General features: G+C 32.8%; 1 protein-coding gene across 1 annotated transcript; it reads left to right on the top strand.

Annotated features, from left to right (window-relative positions):
* Positions 1-276: 276 nt before the first annotated feature.
* On the top strand, positions 277-11,012 carry LOC120069005 (protein HLB1). The gene is made up of 14 exons (XM_039020658.1): positions 277-1,237; positions 5,065-5,196; positions 6,160-6,229; positions 6,582-6,695; positions 7,080-7,163; positions 8,177-8,227; positions 8,412-8,441; positions 8,564-8,626; positions 8,741-8,806; positions 9,024-9,152; positions 9,310-9,345; positions 9,837-9,956; positions 10,045-10,233; positions 10,621-11,012. Exons 1-14 carry the CDS (start codon positions 783-785, stop codon positions 10,729-10,731), a joined length of 1,650 nt encoding a protein of 549 aa, XP_038876586.1. The 5' UTR covers positions 277-782; the 3' UTR covers positions 10,732-11,012.
* The last annotated feature ends 9,493 nt before the right edge of the window (positions 11,013-20,505 follow it).

The following is a 20,505-nucleotide window of genomic DNA, read 5'->3' as shown; positions in this document are numbered from 1 at the left end:
CTTATAAAATGAAGGTCAAGATTGAGGAGGCAACTAAATATAAAAATTGAAAAATGTATCGGACATTATTTAATATTTACCACTCAATTTCAACTATCTGTAATTAAGATTATTGTTACAATTTGTTTTGACCCAAAAGATATCACTGCCATCATTTATAACAAAATTTACAAAATTACATTTTACACAACAATTTGTCAGGTCAACTTAAGAATGATGGTGTAAATGTTGTCATGTTTAAGTTTTTACATTAATAAACATTAGAGTCGTTTTTTTTTTTTAAAAGAAGATATTTGTGATAAATTTTCTCGCCGTTCCGGCTAAGCGGAGCGGACGGCAGCACGACGAACGAGAAGTAGCAGTAAAAATGGTTGTTCATCATCTTCATGAGCCTCTCCCCCAAGCGTTCCCTCTGCAGAAACGTGGTTAGAGTTGTTGAGAACAGAAATGTGTTGTGTTATGGGCCTTTGGTCATGGATCAACGCCGTCGCCGGTACTCGTTTTCTTAAGTTTCCATTGCCGTCGTCTGGTTATCGGAAGTTGTCATCGTCGTCGTCGCGGCCAAGGTTTCCGTTGCTGTGCGCTGTGCAGTGAGAGTGTGAGGGAGGAGAAATTAGGGGTTTCTTCGGAAGGGGCAAAATAGTAATTTCCAAGCTTCAGAAGTCCTATTACTCAAGAAACGTAATTTCACAATTTTCTCTTTCAGTTTTGTTGATCCTCAATCTGCTCGTTTTCCGGATCCTTGCTTCAATCCCATTCTCTTCCTGGTTTGACACTTCATTATGTCGCCTACTCCCGAGGAACCTAATAATTTGCAGAACGGAATCGAAATCCAACCACACATTTCGCCAGAATCAGATCAAACTAGTGAACCCAGATCAGAACCTGAACCCACAGCAGATGCAATTCTAAGTTCTGAATTACATCAAGAACGCGAATCGGAATCAGTTAATAATGGAGTAGCTGATTCGGAGCCGGTGTCTCGAAGGAAACAGTTACCGGAGTCCATCCATTTACAGGTAGAGACGGATGTTGCAGATCCGAGGTTTGAAGAGCACAAAGAAACATCCATCCCATCCAACGGCAACACCGAGAACTCGAAACCCGCGTTGCGTAAAGACGAAGGAAGCCGAACGTTTACAATGAGAGAGTTGCTGAATGGGTTGAAAGGTGAAGATGGTAACGACAGTCTTAACGAATCTGAAGGCGAAAGGCCCGAGGGGAACCCCGGTTACAGGTTTGGAATCTTGCTTGGTATTGATGATTTCTTTGTTCTCTTTTGTTGTTTACTTGAGGATACTGAATTTGGTTGATTGGTACATGAATACTTTCTAATCATGCAGTATAATCTTAATTTTTTTGAAATTGAATGCTGAATGATCAACCTGGGTTTTTCTTTTTGTTTGTTTGTTTGTTTGTTTGTTTTTTAAATCTAGTGATCACTTCTGTTAGGGGAGAGAAATTTTGCGACTGGCCTGTCCAACTTGAGGGTTGAATACCTATTTTTGATTAAAAATTGTTGTGGGGTAGTTTCTTGCAAGGGAAACTATTTTAGGCATAAAAGATCAAATGACTCCCATTTGAACAAGTCAATTTCCAAAGTCAAAGTTGATCAAAAGGGTTTCCAATGAGCTTGCTTCTTGGCGCCTGCAAGGTTTCTTCTCTCAAACTGTCTAGAGCATTTTTCTTCCTCAAAGGGGTCTGTCTTTCTTTTTCCTCGTAGAAGGGTAAGACACACTGATTGCTTTGAACGATTGAATAGTGTCAGGAATTATTCATTGTCTTTTGATGTCCTCAGGCTTTAGTTGTTATGGTTAGGCATTTTTGTGTACGTTCAGAAAGTAAATACAATGGCTTCTCTATGAGGCCTTTTGTTTTGTGTGTAAGCAAACCTGACGGACCCTATTCAATTCTATTGGACTGAGCTCGTGTGTATGTGGTTGTTCACATTCACTATTCAGTTACCCCGAATTATTTGTTAGATCTGAAAATTGCTTCAAATTGAACCAATCCAACCTGTGAATAGATTTAATTATTTCCTCTGTTACCTTATCCTAAATCATGATATACTCCTATAGAACTTTTCTGTGGTTTGGATATATATCCTTTTAGTCGTTAGGTAGACTTAGACTCCTTTGGTTTACGGAAATGAAGTCTTTCATGGGAGCTCTCGTTGGAGACAAGTTTTATTGTTGTTATTATTTTTGCTTCTGTTTTTCAACTCTCTTTCTCTCTCTCTCATATGTTGCTTAATATCTTGAAACTGACTTTTCCATTGATTTGATTTCTAAACAACTTCTGTTGCTATGAAATTGGATTCTGTGGCTTCAAATTTGGTGATTTCATTTCTACCAAAATGGGCCTTTATTTTTGGATAAGACCAAATCGGCTTTTATGAAGTGGTGGGAAACTTTAGTTTGGTTTCAATTTTAATGATTTCTGGTGAAATAGGATTATATGGTCGATTCCAATTGCACCTTTCCCATTTGCCCATTTACCCCATGGGTATTAAATTTTAAAAAATCCCTATTAGGCTTCTGAGATTGTTCATTTTGGTAGGAAAGAGTTTTAGTTTTGTTCTTGTTTTATGTACTTTGGACCAAGCTTGAAACCAGCTAACTGAAATGATAAACTGACCTGTTATCCGTTTGGCCTATACTGAACGTGTTTGGTTTGCTTAACTTTAGAAAACAAATATATCTTGCTGCGAGGTTTTATTTTGGGCTCTAAATTAACTCAACATGAACCACTGACACCCCTACTTAATAGTCAACATTATATGTTTACTTAGATCTTTTGACTAATGTGTTTTTATGGATTGCAATTTGGTAGAACCCACACATAACTAAAATGATTGAAATATAAAAGAAAAGAGCTACAAGATACCTCAAGTATGTGAAGTAGGTGGAACTTACCCATCTATTTTTTTAAAACTAAATACCATAACAACCTCCAATGCACCCTTAATATCTTAATAATACCTCAGTAGCATTCATTTTTTGTTGTTTTTTGGGATAGAATTAACAACTTTCATTGAGAGAAAAATGAAAGAATACAAAGAGCATACAAAAAAGTATGCCAATAAAAGTAAACCCTCTAAAGAAAAGGTTTCCAACTAAGTAAGATGTTACAGGGAATAATTACAAAAAACTATGAAACCAAAACTCAAAGAGAAACATGAAACCACACTAAGGACTGTACTTCACTAGAGTCCTTCAAACCTCTAAACACTCTATTGTTTCTCTCTCCAAATGTCCCACAACACAACACACACTCCATCAAACCACAAAAACTGGTCTTTCTCTCTGAAAAACGGATGGAGAAGGATCGTACAAATATCCCTTTAGTCAACAATCTAAATATCAAACTCCTGCAAGAAGCATATCCGCACCAACCTCACAAACTAACCACCTTAAAGCAGGTGATTCAAGTTTCCTTCGCGTTTTGACAAAGAATACAACAAAAAGGACCCATTAACGTGGTCATCTTCCTAGCAAGCCTATCTAAAATGTTCACTCGACCTAGCAAAACTTGCTAGGTAAAGAACTTGATTTTCTTTGGTATCTTAATCCTCCAAACCACATCGAAGATCGACTCACTACCAAGAGAGGGATCCAAAAGCAACTTAAAGAAAGACTTACAAGAAAAGCCCTCAATAGGATTGGGCCTTCAGACACGAATATCCACCCTCTCCTCCCTAAAAACACTCTTCCAGCAAAGAAAGAAAAGAGATAACCTTCGTCGTCTCCCTATTAGATAAATGATGACGGAAACCAAAGGAAAAGGACGCAGAGCTCCCCGACCAAACCAAAAGAATCAAAGATTAGACGATTTTTAAGGGAAGACGAACGATAAAGATGAGGAAATGCAAAGCAGAGGGGGCTATCCCCCACCCATTGATCTTCCCAAAAGAATGTATCCTTACCATCTCCCACAATGCAAAACTCACCAAAGGAGAAAAAGAGGGAAGCTCAAGTGAGATATCTTTCCAAGGATTTTGATGTGTGCCTTTAGCTCCCTTAGTCACCCAATCAAAAGGATAGTGCCATGCTTACTCACAATAATCTTGTGCCACAAGGATTCAGGCTCAAAGGTGAAACGCTAAAGCCACTTAGCCAACAGAGCTTTGTTTCGCAGCCTTAAGTTACCAATCTCTAACCCACCCTGATTCACAGGCCGCCCAATGGCCTCCCAGCTTACCAGATGAGAATCCTTTTCTTCATCCATCCCTTCCTAAAGAAAGTCTCTCATGTACTTCTCAAGGCTTTTGCAAACTGAGCTGGGGGACTCTAAAGAAGGAAAAGTAGTAAATGGGAATACCACTCAGCACAAATTTGATCAGAGTTAGTCTTCCAGGCTTGGAAAAGAAATCTTTCTTCCAATAGGCTAACCTTTTATGTATCTTCTCAGAAATGGGGTCCCAGAAGGAAACGACCCTCGGGTTGCCCAAGGCCAAGGTAACAAGTAGGAAAGGATCCAACCTCGCAACCAATCACGCTTGCCCATCTTTGAAGCTTATCTTGATCACAATTAATACCCAAGATCTGACACTTACTCCTATTAACTTTAAGCCCAGACATCGCCTAAAAAAACCCCACCATGTGATTAAAGGTGAAGAACGAATCCTCATTACTAGAACAACACAACATCGTATCGTCAGCAAACTGAAGATGAGATAAGGTAACCTCATTAGAACCAACCATGAAAGGCTCCATAATACTTTAGTAGCATTCCTATCACAATCCTTGATTTCTTAACCCAATCATTTTCTCACAATAATAACGTGTCTTTTACATTTTCTTTTTGCTAGGAGCTCTATGACTCATTTTGGAATCGATCAATTCATTTACAGATACTCCTGCCCGTTTCTTTTTGCATACTAATTGATTAGTTTTATTTTTCTTTCTGTCCATTTGAGTTTTGGTGTGAATTAAGAAAATGCTCACTGTTTTCAGTGGAGCCTTAATTGCTATTCATAAGAGTAGAGTTTTGATGTTATCACCTTATGTCTCAATAGCTATATTCTTTCTTTACTTCTTCTCTTTACTGCATGATTTTGCACAGTCTTAATCAAGATAGCCCACATCAGCCGTATTCTGAACAGAGCAGAGCTGCCATGGAGTTGATCAGCAGTGTTACAGGTGTTGATGAAGAGGGCCGTTCTCGCCAAAGGATTCTCACATTTGCTGCTAGGAGGTATCATCGTATTACTTTTTGTACCTTGTTGTCGTCCATCAACTACGCCTATATTTCTCTTAATAGTTCTGGTAACTTGGACTTTGAATTCCTATTGAAATAAGGGCCTAGTTGTACTTCCCCTTTTCTTGCAATAGGAGCTTTTATTTGACTCTAGTTTCATTGTAATGCACTGAAATAATGGGTATGGTATGGATATGGGATTTTCAAGAAAAGGGGGGGAGGGAGGGAGGGAGGGAGGGAAACTCGTGCATATATGTGGGTTAGTAAATAAGACAATATATAATACTATAATACTATATTACTATTAACTATATTTTATGCATGTTCATATTTATATTGATAATCATGGATATTCTTATCACGTTGTAAGCAAAGCAGAACAGGATTAACTGATTCTTATAACATTTAGAATCGAGAAACTTATTCTAGAATATTTACGTTATAGTTAGGTGGCAACACTGTTTTCCACAGGGGCATGCCTAAGTGCAAAGCACCTACGGCATAGGTGTGATGAAAGGCAATCACCTCAAAATATCTTGGCTATGTCTGTTTGAGATAATTGTTGGAGGGTATATCTCACTAAGGCTCACATTTTCTCCCCTTGAATTGTGCTTAGTCTCCAAAGGATTATTATGCCTCAGTGTACTCTGGTCTGTAGAAGAAACATGGGTAGCCACTACAAAGTTAAATTACAATGTCCAAGACATACGTGAAGAAGTGCATATCAAATATTATTATTGTTGTTGTTTCTGGGAAATGTAGGCGGGGTTATCTATAAACCTATTGGCAAATATGAAAAGTTGAAAATAAAAGAAAGATCAAGAACCAATTTTTGCCTTTGGACACAGTTATTGATAAAAGTATATTTTATAGTTATTTCACTTGAATTTTTTTTTTTTTTTTGGCCACTCCTACAGAGGCCCTTTGTTTCTAAACATGTTTTTCATTTAAATAATGCAGGTATGCTAGTGCAATTGAGAGAAATGGTCAAGACTATGATGCTCTCTACAATTGGGCTTTGGTCCTCCAGGTCCGAGACTTTATATTATTAATTTTGGAAACTGGTTTTTTCTTCCCTTCTATTTATTGAGCAATAACGTTGGAAGGCAGGGAGATATTATTGTCAAATCGTTAAAAGAATCCCAGCTGAATTGAATTATGTGTTTGGTATAAAAATATATTACAACTTAGCTGACACCTTCCAGTACGTAGTGTCGACATTTTATGTAGAGTGACAACATGGATATAAAATGAAATGAGACATTTAGTTTTTTTTGCATAGACAAGTAAAACTTTGTTATAATAATACACTACAAAATATACAGACCTTTCTTTTTGTTACAAGCCATCACAATAAACTCTGTATTAATCTGATATTGCAGGAGAGTGCAGACAATGTTAGTCCAGATTCTACTTCACCTTCCAAAGATGCATTGCTTGAGGAGGCTTGTAAAAAGTATGATGAGGCTACCCGTCTTTGCCCAACACTTCATGATGTATGTAAAAAAACCTTTTTATACTTTTACTACTCAGGATGCTGTTGCCAAAATGTGACAGTAGATCCAAAAGAAGGAAAAGATGGAAAAACTTTGAAGAGCACTTATATTGATTCTAACAGAAATGAACTTATTCAGATTATAAAGTTTTTTTCTCGTTCATTTTTCCAAGATGGACCAAAATTAGTTTTCCTTGGGCCCATTTTTCACATCAGTAACTATTTATTCCTGCTTAGGTTTTGATGAACCATGTCTAAGAGTAGACCTTCGTTTATACTTGGTACTGGCACAGTTGGAAAATATTTGTATGTAACTTTCACATGACCTGCAAAACTCTTCGTTGGTGCTGTCTGAATGATTTTATGTATTTGGATTGCATCCTAGGCTTTTTATAATTGGGCTATTGCAATCTCTGATCGGGCCAAAATGCGTGGGCGTACAAAGGAGGCCGAAGAACTGTGGAAGCAGGTTTATACTTCCATCCCTAGTAGGTTATCATCATTATGCATTTGGAAGGAAGGAAAAAAAAAAAAAAAGAAAAAAAAAAGAAAAGAAACACACTTCCAACTCTAGGGTATATATATTGTTTGGAAATTGGGAATGCCCATGACTAGAAAGGATGGGCACTATCCTTTATGGGTTGTATATGTTCACATGTTTCTCCAGGATTGAAAAAGATTTTAAATTTGTCTATTTACTGTGCTAATTTGATCACTGTGATTCAATGGTCACTCTAGGCCTTCTCAATTTTGTGTTATTTTCTTCTCTTTTTGGTGAAATGTTTCTTTTATCCGACATGCTTTTGTTCTTTAATTTTTTGTCATCGATATCATGACTTGGTGAAGTGAAGGCATCAATAGCCTCCTTTATATGTTGAATGTTTGGATCTCTGCCCAAACACTTCAGAATTTTATATTTAGAAAAAAGAAAGAACTTAAATTTTCTTTCAAAAGTATCATTTAGGGGTTAAACTGTTTCAAAAGTCTAATTATACTTCACCATCAACACTATGATGAAAATTTTTAAATGGCGGTAAAACACAAAATACAGGTGCCCTTGTATTAGAATAATGACGTTGACAATAATTGAGGGACCGAATGGATCTTGTTAAAAGTCTATCCTATAAAATTGTTGATACTTAATCTGGGCATGAATAATATATTTCAGACTTTAACAGCTTTTGAAAACTAAGAATAGCAACAACCTTACTTGAACCGGATCTTTTCTATAGGTTGTACAATTGTGTCCTTGAGTTCTAAAGAAAACTAAAAATAGCAAAAGGAACAAAGCCAAAAAAAAAAAAAATAGAACTGCTTGTATTCTGCAACTACGGTCTTATTTCCACTTCTAATATTCTTATTCATCTAATTTTCAGTACTTATTTTTTCCTTTTCTTCATCCCCCTCTTTTGTAATTTCATACCTTCCAAAGAAAAATTCCTTTTCTTACGAACTTATCATTCTAATTATTCTATCTTTCAGGCTACCAAAAATTACGAAAAAGCTGTCCAACTCAACTGGAATAGTCCCCAGGTACATCTCAAGAAATTGCCAGAAAAGCTATATGTGCTTAAATTTTTCCCTGGGACTTTCTTCTTCCTTTGCAATGTGTCCTCTTTTGTGAAATTGATTCTAAGCCTCTATAACTTCAAAGGAAACGTGTGAATTTATTTTTTGGAAATGCCTTAAGGCTAACTCTTTTTTGGATCTGTCTCAGGCGCTAAATAATTGGGGGCTTGCTCTACAGGTACTTATGTTTTTCGCATTAATTAATCTTCGTATGAAAGACTCTCTTGCCACCTCTACCTATTCAACCACAAACGGTATGTGTAAGAAACTTGTTTTTATTGACTTCACGATTCATTTCAGGAACTCAGTGCGATTGTGCCAGCACGAGAAAAGCAGACAATTGTAAAAACAGCTATCAGTAAGGTAACACTATTATTTTGAAACATTTAAATACCAAATAACTCCAGCCTTTTGTTTACAAGTTAAAACTTACTGTTGCATTCTATGCCTCGATTACTCAGTTTTCTTCCATTGCAGTTCCGTGCTGCTATACAGTTGCAATTTGATTTTCATCGAGCAATCTACAACCTTGGTACCGTTCTGGTGAGTCTGTTACCTGTCATATATATGGAAATTACATGACCTTACATTTGTTAATGTGCCGTGTTTCTTCATCAACTTGTGTTGTAGAGCTGTATTTAAGAGCGTCTTAAATTCTTTTTCCATAAATGACAATGAAAAGGATGACTTAAGTCTTGATTTTTTCCAGATCAGATAACATAAATTTGCTCAAATCTTAACTCGTTATTGGCATCTACAGTATGGATTAGCTGAGGACACATTAAGGACTGGTGGAACAGGAAATGTTAAGGATGTTTCCCCTAATGAGTTATACAGCCAATCTGCAATTTATATTGCAGCTGCTCATGCTCTAAAACCAAATTACTCTGTAAGCCCAATTCTTTAATTTTAAATAACTTCCGTGTTGTGTTGGGCCTGATAGAATGACCAAATATTATGTTCCGTTCAGCTTCTTCTACATTCTTACCAACAATTGGACATGTATTTCTGCACAATTTTGAAATTTTGATGTTTGTTTTTAATAGGTTTACAGCAGTGCCTTGCGGTTAGTCCGTTCAATGGTTAGTTCTGACTTCTCAAATAATGTGCATCACAATTGTTCATGTTTGATCTTCTATTATTTGCTCAATATAAACCAGACAGATGCATGTATTGTTTATAAATGGTTTAGTTTAATATTGTATTGTATTGGTCATTTAGTTTTAGTGAGAAGATCCGAAAGATCTGTACAAAGTTCTAAAATAAGTGAAGCTGTAAATGTCATTATTGATGCGATATTAAGCCTATGATGTGATCAACAGTTGGAGCATTATAGGTTTTCAGTTTCATGTTTTACTGTATCAATGAAGACTACTTTAGCAGTCAAAATGCAGGGTCATGATATGTCATGTCGTTACAACTTTAGCATATACCCGTTTAAGCATTTTACTGTATTCTTTAAGTTCCCAAGAAATCTGTACCGTGCAAATTCGGACTTATCTTATATTCGAATGCATATGTCATGTCCCTCGAATATTTTTTGTGAACTTAATGGATCTTGGTTTTTGAACAGCTGCCATTACCCTATCTGAAAGTTGGATACTTGACTGCACCTCCTGTGGGGAGACCACTTGCTCCTCACGGTGATTGGAAACGTTCACAGTTTTTTCTAAATCATGACGTATTGCAAAAGGTACAAATTATTTATCTATTTATCTTCTTTTATCAGTTAACCTTGGAAGAAGCTGACTTTAAACTACTTATGGCTAATCCTCTTTCAGCTTAACATAGGGGGGGAACAAATACAAACGTCCCCTAGTATTTTAGGAAGATCTGGAAGTACCTTGAATGGCGACTGGACAATCAAAGTAGAAATTCCGGATATCGTCTCTGTATCAGCATGTGCAGATCTAACTTTACCACCTGGTGCTGGACTCTGCATTGACACGATCCATGGACCAGTTTTCTTGGTGAGCTTATTATAGCAGCATTTACATTTGATTTTTTTTAGTAGGAAATACTTTCATTGATAGTAACTTATCCAATAGGATGGTAAAGAGGAAAGACCATAGCAATATAAAAGAGAATCATAATAACTACAAAGAAAAAAGAAAAAGGAATGATCTTTTGAGCATCCAACCTATCAATTTTACCAAATCTGAAAGATTTCATGTCTGATATTTTCGAGTAACTACCATTAGAGTGGATTGCACTGATCACATGGAACCTCCCATAGTTTCCTTTAGTTACAACTTACATCGTACCATATCCTTTGTTTGAGGGAACACAAAGCATCCACTATTTTGACCAATAAATATCAACTACTTGTATCATCATCACCTTGTTGATTCTATCAGGTTGCTGACTCATGGGATGCGCTCGATGGATGGCTCGATGCAATTAGATTAGTTTACACGATCTACGCTCGAGGCAAGAACGAGGTTTTGGCTGGTATCATAACAGGTTGATTATTACCAAGCACACAAAAATGTATTATTGATATATTATCTTGATGTCTATATATTTACTTATTCACAGTAGATTGAGTATTCATTTCTCTAGATTGAAACACACAATTTTGGGGTGCTTTTCCAGTGCTTAATACATGTTTCTCTAGTCACCTTTCATTTTCAGGTGTAATAATAATATTGTACATGTCGCTTGTAACAGTGCACAAGTGGTACCGTTTTGGACCCTTGAGAAGAGCTCCAAATTAATTTTCATTGGAAATTCAATTGAATTCGTCTAATATTTGTATATATAGATCCTGAAAAAGTAGTTAACGTGCTTCAATAAGCCCATTTAAGAGCACTGACAGTTCTATAATAAATTAAAAACTGTCTATGTATTCATGAACTTTCAATTTTGTGTCTAATAGATTTGTAATGTATCAAAATATTGAAATGCTTCTAAACTTTCAATGATATCTAATAATATTTTGACATTTTTGTTAATACACCAATTTATTAGACATTTTTTAATATATATTTATGAGTGTGGGTTGGTTTGCACGTACCTCCACTATTCTCTCATATAGTGACAGATTTAGTATAGGTCTAAGGACTTGAGTCACCCTCAACTTTATGCTCTTTATATATATATATAATTTGGCTTCCAGTCCTCTTTAAATCTATGTTCAAGTCCTACTATTTATATTTATTTTTTTAGATCTTCCTTCCTTAACAACTTTTTGGTTATAAAATCCCATCAGCAAAATCTTTGGATCAGCCACTGCTCCCATCTAATTTTGCCACCACGATTTGAATCTATGTTATTTAAGTCGGACATTATTTTCATAGCTCTTATTGTCCATTAGGACAATCTACCGTTATTCATATCAGACACAAAATTAAATGTTTTAGAGAGTTAAACTTATAATTTAATCATTTTTTTGGTTTGTTTGTTGAATAAATACAAAAAATAATAATAATAATAAAAAAAAAAAAAAAAAAGGGGGCGCGCAAAAAGAGAGATTGCAATAGTATACATGGANAAAAAAGGGGGCGCAAAAAGAGAGATTGCAATAGTATACATGGATGAAGCTTAGTTCACCAATTGTAATGGGTGTAAAATAATAGAGTTGGAAATATTTCATATATCTAGCTAGTATAATCGTAGCTGCCAAACTTAGAAATAGGTAATGGACTTTTTATATGGCATGAGAGTGAAACAATGGATTTGAAATCAATTTTATGTGCTTGAAAAGTATATATTTATAATTTGTTTTTAAAGTTATTCTGAACATACCCTAAATGTTATTGGTCTAGTACTACACACAATCTTAAATTGTAGTTTGACCTAAAATTGAATTTCACATTTAATTAAAAGTTCTTCCACATTTAGAGAATTGATTTTTTTTTTTTTTTTTGAAAAAAAAACACCTAAACAATAGGGACCACAACATATATCTAACCTAAGATATATGCATATAGTTATATATTTTAATGTTAATGTCTACTTTAAGGTCACTGTTGACAAATTCTGAAGAACATAATATCCATGAAAACGTACAAACTAGAAATCCAAAAATAAATTTGCATATAGTTTTTGTCGTAAAAAGTATAGAAAACCGATTTTACAACGACTGAAAAATGAATAGGTAGAATCCCAATTGGTGAATAGGAGAAAATGTTAGAACCTCTAAATTCTATTTGTTGTAGTTTCAAAAAAGTGTTGTGTTTGAAAGTTTGGAGATTGGAAGATAGAGAAGTTAAAGAGAAGACAGTGGGTGTGCGTAATTGGTGGTTGGTTGCATAGGAAGGCTTTGGTTTTGTATAGTATTTGTACAATCAATCAATAAAAGAAGAAAGAAAGGGAGTGAGAATGGTAATGAAGAGAAAAGAGGCACAAACACTTCATTTATGTGGATGTTGACCCAATCCTCATGTCTTCTATTCTTGAACAGAAACTTGCATTGTTTGACAATGAATATGTCCTTTGTCTCTATTCCCCTTTCACTTCACTTTGTTTTAACTACAAATATATATATGCGTCAACTCGAATATAATTATATTGGGATTGATATCCTAAATCTCGTGGAATGTAGTTTGTAATTGTAATATACAAAACAATTTTATCTATTTAATAAAATATGAGATATTTTATTTATCATTTAGTAGCATTAATCCACAAAACCAAAACTAACATTCAAGATTATCATCTGTAGCTTAAATATGTATGTAGAGACATACGCGTGGATCATGTTTAAGTGATAACCAAAATAGTCTATAGCAGATGGAAATGGTTGGATAACTTATCTTGGTGACATTACGAGTATGACACGCTTGTAGATGTTACAATTGTTGTAAAGTACTACAAATGATCTAATTCTGATCATTCATGTAGAGACATGTGAGCGGGGGTATTTTATACTAAGGAGTTTGTATAAGACTGAACCACGAAATGATTAGTCTTATTATATAATATTGTTAATAATAAAGACTTACATTTCACCAGGATGACCATATGTGACATGACTTGAATCTTGAGTGAGTTGTGAACTCCTGCCTATGAAAACGATCCTTTGATTTACATGGGTGAGAGTGGCCAGATTGCTTACTCAATGAGCTTATCATTTTAGGGATTCATCTGATTGGAGAACTGGGAACATAACTACACAAAAAAAAAATTCACTCATTCCCTAACGTTTGGGTAAGTAGATAAATTGTTCTTTTAAGGGCTGATTTTGGGGCTTGAATAATATGAAACCACACCATCTCTTGGTCTGAGAGGGTTTTGGTCATAGTTGAACTATGACTTGTTGTTCATTAGAGGGATCAGTGGTACTTAAGGAGTTAGATTTAACTATAGGGGCAAAACGATAATTTTGGTTCAGCTGTACTTTCGAGCAATTTGTGAAGGGTCATCGCACTGTTGACTAGTTATATCTTATGGACTCAAAAATATATTTGTAATGCGAAGAGTGCAGTTGTCGGTCTTTAATGGAGTGATGGACAGTTATTAGATGTTGAATAATTTAATTAAATGAGTTTAATTAATTATTTAAGTACCATTTGAACTTTAATGTACAGGTTCATAAGATCCCCTCTATAGTTCAACATGGATTATTGAGAATTAATTTTGGGTTAATCTAAATTATTCAAATTAAATGAGAAAATTAATTATATGTGATAATTAAGTTAACTATAAGTGATATGATTAATGTAATGTATTTGATACATTATAATATAAAATTTATTTTGAGATGAATAAATTATTTGAATATGATTCAAATACTAATTATATGGATGGGATTCATATAATTGAATTTAGTATAAATGTGATTTATATTAAATACCATGCATTAATGAGAGAAATAAAACTATAGATTATATTGTATTTGATACAATATTAAAACTATAGGTGATGTGTTATATATGATATAACATATGGTTTAATGTATGTTATATAATAAGTTAGTTATCATATAAATATATATAATTTTTTTATTTTTTTTGTTAAATCATTTTTTAATATTAATTTGGGAGGGAGTTATAACTCTCTCCCCCTATTTTCTCTCAAATTTTAATCGCATGGTGGGTGGTTTTTGTGTGGTTATCATCATTTTCACAGAAGATTAATAGAGAGATGTCTCTGGTTTTTCACAAAAAAACTTACAGAAAACTTTCTCTCTCAAACTCTCTCCCTCTTCCCAAAATACATAGAGCCCACACCTCTTATATTTCTCATCACCTAGAGAGAATACAAAGGACTCTCTTGTAGTGGTGTTTAACCAAATATTTATTTGGTAATTACTATGGTTTATTGTTCGCGATTAATTTGGAGAAGAGGAATTACGTGAAGAACAGTTCTTAAGTTTTCTTGAAACCCTAACCTTATTCCTCCTCTTATATGTATGCTGTAATTTTCTTGTTTAATGCATAATTGTTGTTTTGTAAATTTTTGTATTTTGTGTAAAATTAAAATTGGGAACGATATCGCTTCCGTTGCGGAACTTCACTATTCCTTCAATTTCAATAGTTGATATCAATTACTAGCAATCATTAAGGTTAGAAAAAAAGTTCAAATTATACTTTGGTCCTTATATTTTTAGCTTTGGTTCATTTTAGTATCTATACTTTTAAAATGTTTATTTTGATTCTTGTACTCCCATCTTTGGTTCATTTTGATCTCTTAAAAATGAAGTCAAAATGAAAATGAAAGGATTAAAATTGTCACTTTTGAAAGAACAATGACCAAAATGAACCAAAGTTGAAAGTATAAAGAGCAACATGAACATTTCGAAAGTACATGGACCCAAATGAATCAAAGTTGAAAATATAGGGACTAAAATGAATACTTTAAAAGTAGGGTTGACAAAATTCCCCCTCGGGGTCAGGTCTCCTCATGGCCCTACCTCAATCGGGACAGGAATTCCCAGTTTGACCGAGGATGGGGTCAAATTGGGGACGGGTAGGGATGGGGAGGGTATCCCCATCCCATCACCGATCCTGCCCCAATTAGGTTTATATATATATATATAATGTATGTAACTTTTTACATTTAGTCTGGTTTTTAATTTAGCCCAATAAGCCCAAACCAAATAGAATTTTATGATTTTTTTTTTTAAAAAAAAAATCTCTGTGAGGAAACAAAATGGAAAACGGGAAATGGGACTCTGCGGAATGGGTCCCCGCGGAGATCCATTTCCCGATGGGGATGGGGTAAAATCTCCTAAATGGGATGGAGATGGGGAACTCCCCCTGTCCCAACCTTGTTACTAACCCTGTTTCAAAGTATATGGACTAAAATGAACTAAAGCTAAAAATACGGAGACCAAAACATATTATTTAAACCTAAAAATAAAATTACACGTACACATATATAAGATGTTTGGGCCTCCAACTTGTATTGGATGGAGTGTGCTATAATAGTCCACTTAATGTTTAGGTCTCCCATTATAATAGTTGAAGTTTCCACTCACATTTAGCTGTAGTCAAATTATTTGAAAATCCTCATTATCTATCACATTTACTATTCTATAACGATCACCTCTCCTCATTTGTAATCTAGATTAAAATAGTATGTAGCCCAAATAAAGACTATCATTACCCAATGACTAGAATAACTAAGAGCCTCGAACAACACCTTACTGAATTTGAAGGAGGTTACTTGTTTTAGTATGCTAAGTTATGTTAAGTTGATGCTTAAACTGTATTGTTGTATTTCTTCATATCTTTAGATTTTTTTTTATAAACTTTAAAAAATGTTTATTTAGGTCAATAAACTTTCACATTTGTTTCATTTGGTTTCTTGAGTTTTTAAATTCTATTTGAGTCCTTAAACTTTCAAAATATAATTATTCCAATTATTATTTTATTTTGTTTTTTAACAAATTTATTACGTAGCTTTGAATATATCTAATAACATGTGTAGTATGAGCATGATATCAAGTCACATATGTTAGAAAAATATTATAACAAAGACCATAACATTTGTGTTTTTAAAAGTTTAAAACTTAAAATGGACCTTGTGAAAATTTAAGAATCAAAATATGAAAGATTTGTATCAAAATAGTTATTTTATAAGTTTGTGAATTAAAATGATCTAAGCTCTTTGTTCCCAGATGCCTTATATATATATATTTCTGGGTTGAGGGTATTTTTTGAACCAGTCCAAAAATTCATGTTGGTTGGGTTGACAATCCAAAGAACCCAAATAAAGTCTCTAATCCAACCCAACCCAACCCAACCCAATCCGAATTTTTAGGGTTAGAATTTGTTTTTTTTCTTTTTAATTAAAAATATGTAAATTTATATACAACACATGACTAATAACTAAAATCTCATAAAATTCAAATGCTAAATACCAATTATATCTAAGATATTTATTGCAAACTTCAAATAAAGACAAATATCATAACAATTTTAAAATAAAAGTATTTAAAATTCACAAATTAATCAATACAAAGTAATCAAATTTTAAACAAAGAGAAAATATACTAGAGAAATATATATAGTATATTTTATTTATATATAAAATTCGAGTTGGATTGGGTCAAACCGAATTTTTTTTAGCCAACCCATGATTCAACCCAATCCAACAAAAATAGAAAAAGTTTAACCTAACCCAACTCAAAAACAAAATTAACTCAATCCAATCCTTATATCTCGGATTGGATAGTCTGGATTGTTCGATTTGTCGGATTAAACCGTCACAATGGTGTAAGTTAATTGATTTTGAAAATGAGTGGTTCTATTTTAAATGGGTAAAAATTCAAAGTTCAAACCTACAACTTTGAAACGTGTCGCTAATTTCAAAACTAGCCAAGTTAAGATATATTTAAATTGACATCAGGCTTTATTACAATATTTCTTTTTGCCTTTTTGTTTTTTTGTTCCTTGTAAAGTAGAATATTTGTAAAAACATTGTTGACAACTGTTGGATTCCACATATCGATTGAAATATACTTTAAAACTTAAGAAATTTTAAATTTTATTTTTAAATTCAAACAAATTTTACCAACATTTTCAAGTCTTGTAATTTTTTTTTTGGGGTAAATTATTGACATTTAATCCATTTATCCATTAATTTAAAGAGTTAATCTTTAGATTCTTTACTCTTTTTTTAGTACGATAATTACAGACAAAAATTTGACTCATTAACTTTAAAAAATAGATGTCTTAACTATGGTTGTAGACGAATATTTTTAGTTATATATTGTTGATTTTTTTTGTAAAATATTAGAAGTACAGTTTGTCCCACATTAGTTAAATCGACGAATGGAGATGAGCTCAAAACCTATAAAAAGAGTCGATGTCTCTAGTTTTAAGTTGTCCCAATTAGAAATACTCTAAACTTAGTAGGTTAACACTAATTAAATTTCTTTTGTATTCTCGTCAAAAGCAGAGAATTATTTGGATTTCTTTGTAATGGGTTGTGGTTTTTCTCCGATAAAAGAGGAGCTATTTTCCAAGGTTGATTATATAACTTTTTTTTTTCATGTGTGATGTATACAAATATAATATTTTTATTTTCAGTTATTACGATGATAAACAAAAGGTTTGATTTGTGAAAATATAAGTAGAACGACGTTTTCATTAGACAAAATGTCAACAACGCCAAGTGAGAAACCATGAATACAACAGTATATTCTTTTTACTTTATGAATTTATATGAATGTGAAAAGAATAAATTGAAAATTATTTGAAAGCTATTTTCCCGTTGACATATGTGTATTGTACAATTTTATTAATTGATTGTAGCTTTTCAAAATATTTTTTTCTCATTTTTTTTTTTGTCTTAAACCTAATTCAGCAAATTAGACATATTCACCTCTCTAATTATGAGTAATACGTCCGAATATTCACATTTCATGATTAATTTTTATGATTTAAATCTCGTTTTTTCTACAAGCTTTCATATTTATATGTTTTTAGTCTTTATTCATTTATCTTTTACAATATGGTAGGTGGGGTCGAACAACTTCGAAGCTAAACTAGCTGTCTTTAAATTTTTTTAAACGGTGTAATATATAATATATAGTATTGATAGACATTGATATACTACTATAAAAAATTATAGACATAGATGTCTAACATTTTGTTATATTTCAAAATATTTTCAACTATTTTTCATTCAAAATATTTTTTTTGATTTATACTAATTGAATTATATTTATTATTATTATTTAAAAAAAAAAAAAAAAAAAACTCTAGCTAGTTGTGGAATTACAAAAATATTTCATTTTAGTGTAGGATTTAAAAAATGGACTATTTTGGTTATTTCCATCATTCATCTACCAAAAATCCACTAATTCAATACCGACCCATATGGCTTTAATGTGTACTCATGTTAGTACATTAATTAATATATTTGAAAGTCACTTATCCATTTTCACATCATTACAACAAAAATCAAAATGACTATTTTTTTAAAGATAATTTAAGGAAAATAAAATAAAATAAAATATATCTAAACATAAAAATCTAAAACCAAAATTTCAAAATGTCAAGGAAAAGAGCATTTAAAAACTTGGAAATCAGTACAGTTAATAATAGAAGGATCAAATCCCTATATTTTTAAAATATTCACTTTAATTCCTATATTTTTTCTAGAAAATTAACACTTTTATCCCTATTCGCAAAGTATTAACATAAAATTTATATCTAGTAAACATTCTTTAATCAAAATATATTACTACATTTAAAGAAATTTTAGTGAATGAAGGGTAAAACTAAGAATTCAGTTGAAAAAATGGAATAAAAATGAAGATGAAAAGACCAAAATGATAATTTTTTAAAATAACTGAAACCAAAAAATAGATACTTTTTAAAATAAATGAACCAAAATAAACAAAAGTTAAAAATACATATTTTGGATATAGATGGACTAAAATAAACTAAACTCGAATGGTACGAAAAATAATGGTAGTATTTAAACCTAAAATAACCCTAAAGGGATATTAGGACAAGAAGTGAACTTGTGAGGTTTGTAAGAGGTTGTTTGGACAGTTGGATTGAGATAGAATATCTGGAGTTCATATGTCTGAGTTGAGTTCATATGTCTAGGATATTTGGTGCAGTTTTTAATTTTTACCCATCTTTGTTTGAATAAAATATAGATTGCAATTTTTTTTCTTTTAACTGTTAAAACTTCTTCTTTCTTTCTTTCCTTCTTTCTTTTTTCTTTTTCTTTTTTTTTTTTTTTGGCAATAAACAACAACAAACCCATTACATTGTAGAAATATGATTAAATAAAATCATAAACTAAAGAGAAATCAAAACTTTTGATTCCTAAATTTTCTCAATGAATTTCATTATCATCTTCTTATTCCTGTTGTTGCTCTATACCTTTACTATGTAATGATTTTTTTTTTTAATTAAACCTCTCTTATTAACTTAGTAGCCAATGGAATATCACCATATTTTTTCAACAATTTCGTTTTCAATTCCTCTAAATTTGGAGGATCATTAGAGAACAAATCTCTATTTTTCACTAATTTTTGCTAGAAAATATTTCAGAAAGTTTCTTTTTAATTTTTTTTTTATATGTTACATACTTTTGGTCTAAATATTCTTAAGACTCATTTGATATGTGAATTTAGTTAAATAAAAATATTTTTTTTGAAATTTTTTAAGTATAAATATTGCACTTATTGTAAACAACATAATATATATTTTTTTTTTTATATACTCAACAACCCTACAACATACTTTAACGGTCATCAGTTTTATAATAGTCGGAGGTAGTTGTCGGAGTTGATTATCAAAGATACTTTCACTGGAGTTTGTAGTCGGAGGTGATTGTTAGAGCTTGAAGTTGGTCGCATGAAGGTGGTATTGGAGTTGGTTGTCGAAGTTCGTCATCAAAGGTGGTTTTGAAATCTCGGTGTTGGTCATACGAAGGTGGTCATCAAAGATGATTTTTGCCGAAGACTGTAGTAAGAAGTAGCTATCGGAGCCCGAATGTTAATCATATGAGGTGGTATTAGAGTTGGTTGTTAGAGTTTATCGTCGGAGTTGGTTGTTGAAATCCCGAGTGGGTCGTTGAAGTTGCTCGCTCAAAGGTGGTCATTAAAGGTGTTTTTAGTTGGAGTTCATAGTCGGAGGTGGTTGTTAGAGCCTGAAATTGGTTTATCGGAGTTGGTAACGTGAAGGTGGTTGTCAAAGTTGAGTTAGCCGAGGTGGTTGTTGGAGCTCGGAATTGGTTGTCGGAGTTAGTCGCGCAAAGGTTGTCGAATTTCAACCCCGTTACTCTATTTTTCCTACAAAAGTGAGTAATAAGCGTGTTAAGTAAAATTA

This window comes from Benincasa hispida, unplaced genomic scaffold (assembly GCF_009727055.1).
Source record: "Benincasa hispida cultivar B227 unplaced genomic scaffold, ASM972705v1 Contig179, whole genome shotgun sequence".
Lineage (NCBI taxonomy): Eukaryota > Viridiplantae > Streptophyta > Magnoliopsida > Cucurbitales > Cucurbitaceae > Benincasa > Benincasa hispida.
The sequence above is the reverse complement of the archived record's forward strand: the minus strand, read 5'-3'. Positions and strand labels throughout refer to the sequence as shown.